Source organism: Sorghum bicolor, chromosome 2, assembly GCF_000003195.3.
Source record: "Sorghum bicolor cultivar BTx623 chromosome 2, Sorghum_bicolor_NCBIv3, whole genome shotgun sequence".
Taxonomy (NCBI): Eukaryota; Viridiplantae; Streptophyta; class Magnoliopsida; order Poales; family Poaceae; genus Sorghum; species Sorghum bicolor.
The window spans coordinates 3,769,623-3,772,715 of NC_012871.2; the positions used below are offsets into that span (position 1 = coordinate 3,769,623).

Here is a 3,093-nt window from a genome sequence, read left to right on the forward strand (position 1 = left end):
GCTGCCATCTCCCGTCTCGCCGAGCCGCCCCCGCCCGGCGTCAGTGGCAGGAGGGGTGACGAGACCAGAAGAAAGCGAGGCGAGAGGCGACCGTCAGCCTGCCCGGGGCACTGCCTCCTCCCCTCATCGCCTTCCTGCCGTCGTGTGCGCCTCTGCGCCTCTCCCTCCCTTTCCGGCTTTCCCCGATCGTGAGTCGTGACCGCCGCCTCCGATCCCCACGACGCGGTTCTTCTTGTTCTTCTTCTGACGCCGAGCGCCACCGGTCCCAGCCGTCCCGTCCCGTCCCGACCCCGAGACCCGCGCGCTGCTCGCCGCCTTCCCCTAGACCCCGTGCGACGGGCTGACACTGATACCGCCATGGCCGCGTCCTCGCCGATGGTGCTGTCGCTGCTCCTCTTCGCGTCGCTCACGGCGCTGCTGGTCCTCGCGCCGCGCCTGTCCCCGCCGCCGCAGCAGCCGGCCGCGGACGAGCAGGCGCCGCCGACCGCGGGGAGCGCCGGCGGCGGATTCCTCCGGGTCGTCGGCGTCGGCGCCGGCGGCGAGGAGGCCGACGACCTCCGCCTGTTCCGCCGCGCCGCGCTGGAGTCGTCGGCGGCGTCAGGCGCCAAGGCCGCCGCCCCGCCCAAGGTGGCGTTCCTGTTCCTGACCAACTCCGACCTCACCTTCGCCCCGCTCTGGGAGCGTTTCTTCGCGGGGCACGAGTCCCGCCTCAGCGTGTACGTCCACGCCGACCCGGCCGCGCGCCTGCTCCTCCCGCCCACCCCATCCTTCCGTGGCCGCTTCATCGCCGCCAAGCCGACGCGCCGCGCCGACGCGAGCCTCATCGCCGCGGCGCGCCGCCTTCTCGCGGCCGCGCTGCTGGACGACCCCGCCAACGCCTACTTCGCGCTGCTGTCGCAGCACTGCGTCCCGCTCCACTCCTTCCCGCGCCTCTACGCCGCGCTCTTCCCTCCGGCCCCCGGCCCCCGCCGGCGGCCACGCAGCTACATCGAGGTGCTGACGGGGGAGCCACAGATGCCCTCCCGCTACGAGGCGCGGGGCGGCGAGGACGCGATGCTCCCGGAGGTCCCCTACGAGCGGTTCCGGATCGGCTCCCAATTCTTCACGCTGGCGCGGCGCCACGCCGTGCTGGTGGTCCGTGAGCGCCGGCTGTGGCGCAAGTTCAGGGTGCCCTGCGTCCCGGACATGGCGCAGGACTCGTGCTACCCGGAGGAGCACTACTTCCCGACGCTGCTGGACATGGCGGACCCCGGCGGCGTGGCGCGGTACACGCTCACCCGCGTCAACTGGACGGGGAGCGTCGCGGGACACCCGCACACGTACGCCGCGCCGGAGGTCACGCCAGGGCTCGTCGCTGAGCTCCGCGCGTCCAACCATACCCACCCGCACATGTTCGCGCGCAAGTTCGCGCCGGACTGTCTTGCTCCGCTCCTCGCCATCGCCGACACCGTCCTCTTCAAGGACTGACGGACGGACGGACGGGCGGCTGGTCTGCACCAGCACCATCGAGGTATGAATACATATAGCTACCCTGTCTGAAACTCTGAACTCTGAAGGCGAGCTTCAGGGCTTCCTCAAAATTAGCACTTATTACTGCCAGCTCTCGAGATCAGGATTATGAAACATTTTGCATTCCTGCAAATATGCAACGCCGATTTTGCAATCGTTGAAGCCGGGAGTGAATTGAAGCTTGACCCAACAGTTTTATTTTCACTGAAAAGAATTGAGATTCCACCCAACAAATTAGTATTTAGTATGGTCCCAGCCTACAGTAGTCTTTATGGATTATTCTTTCTATGTTGCTTTGTCTTGTCTTCCATTCCATCCCTGCTCAGCTGCTCTTATCCAGCAACAAAACAGAGTTAGTATTAGCAACAATAAAGTCGAGTCTGCTTAATGACATCACGCAGTGACGAGTTGTAGTCAGAGATTTGAGTTGTCAACGATATCCTAATCCCCCCAACTAAGAAGAGATCTCAACTATAATGGAAGCCTGTAATAACCGGCACTGACCATTGCCACGGACTGTCACTGTCTTCTCCTCTGACCCTGAGACTGGCCACCACCACACCACTGCACCTGCTTGATCTTTCCGTGCGGATTAGGTTTCGTCTCGACTCGAGTGGTTGGGGGTTTAGTTCCGTTCCGTTCTCCGTGCTTGGATTTGCTCGAATCATCAAGGCGCTCGCAAGTTGTGCTGAATCTAACAACCCCGTTTGGATCATCCTTGCATTGTTGCAGGTAGTAGCAGAGGCTGTGGCCAGTCAGGCCAACGACGGCGACGGCGACAGCGAAAGCAGTGCCATTTTCTCATGCGGTCCTTCCCCCGGCCGCGTCATGTTCAGAGTTTTCAGTTCAGGTCCGTCCCTCTACGGTGTAGTAGTACGGTACATGCTGTGTACTCTGTGTAGATTAGGAGTAGAGGAAGACGAGGACGAAAGCAATCATCGGCGACGACCTAATGCGAAGCGGCAGGTTGTGATTGCGTTGCGTTGCGTGCGTGCGTCCTCCATCGTCCATCCGAAACAAGAATCGCGTATGTGTTTGCCTAGAGCATGCAGCAGCCAAACAAGGCTTAAATGTGTGTGTCTCGTAAGCAATAAAACCACTTTGTAAAGGTAATCATGGTTGTGGGGTTGTGGCCTGAATGTTTGTAGTGTATGCTTAAGCAATGCGCTTCCGGTGAATTGTTGAGCAGTTTTACAAGAAGGAACGAACTTGGTCGATGCATAAGCAATGTGCTTACGGAGTATGTCAGTAATCTTGTGGGTCACCAGATGAGTTTGGCACAGGACATCGATTTCTGCTAGACATGCTGATACAAAGTGTCAACAGAGAGAGGTGCACAAGACAGGCGCGAGCCTTCATAGATTTTTTTTTTTTCAGAGTTTGACCCGTCACTTCCGGATCGAAAGAAGAGCTATAGAGCGCGTGGGGGTGGGGTGGGGAGCTAGGGCCGTGTGGGTGGCACATCCGCACATGGCTTGGCCTTGGCCGGCGCATGGAGATGTCAACGCGCGCGCGCAGGCGGAGCGGAGGCTGCAGATCACGGCACGAGTACGTGTGCCGCCAGCCGCGGCGACGGGGGAGACG

General features: G+C 61.0%; 1 protein-coding gene across 1 annotated transcript; it reads left to right on the forward strand.

Annotated features, from left to right (window-relative positions):
* Positions 1-2,752, forward strand: LOC8081137. Its single transcript, XM_002459317.2, has 2 exons — positions 1-1,510; positions 2,242-2,752. Exon 1 carries the CDS (start codon positions 358-360, stop codon positions 1,465-1,467), a length of 1,110 nt encoding a protein of 369 aa, XP_002459362.1. The 5' UTR covers positions 1-357; the 3' UTR covers positions 1,468-1,510; positions 2,242-2,752.

Coding starts and splice junctions, on each gene's coding strand:
- LOC8081137 (XM_002459317.2), top strand. CDS start 358: ATGGCCGCGTCCTCGCCGATGGTGCTGTCGCTGCTCCTCTTCGCGTCG.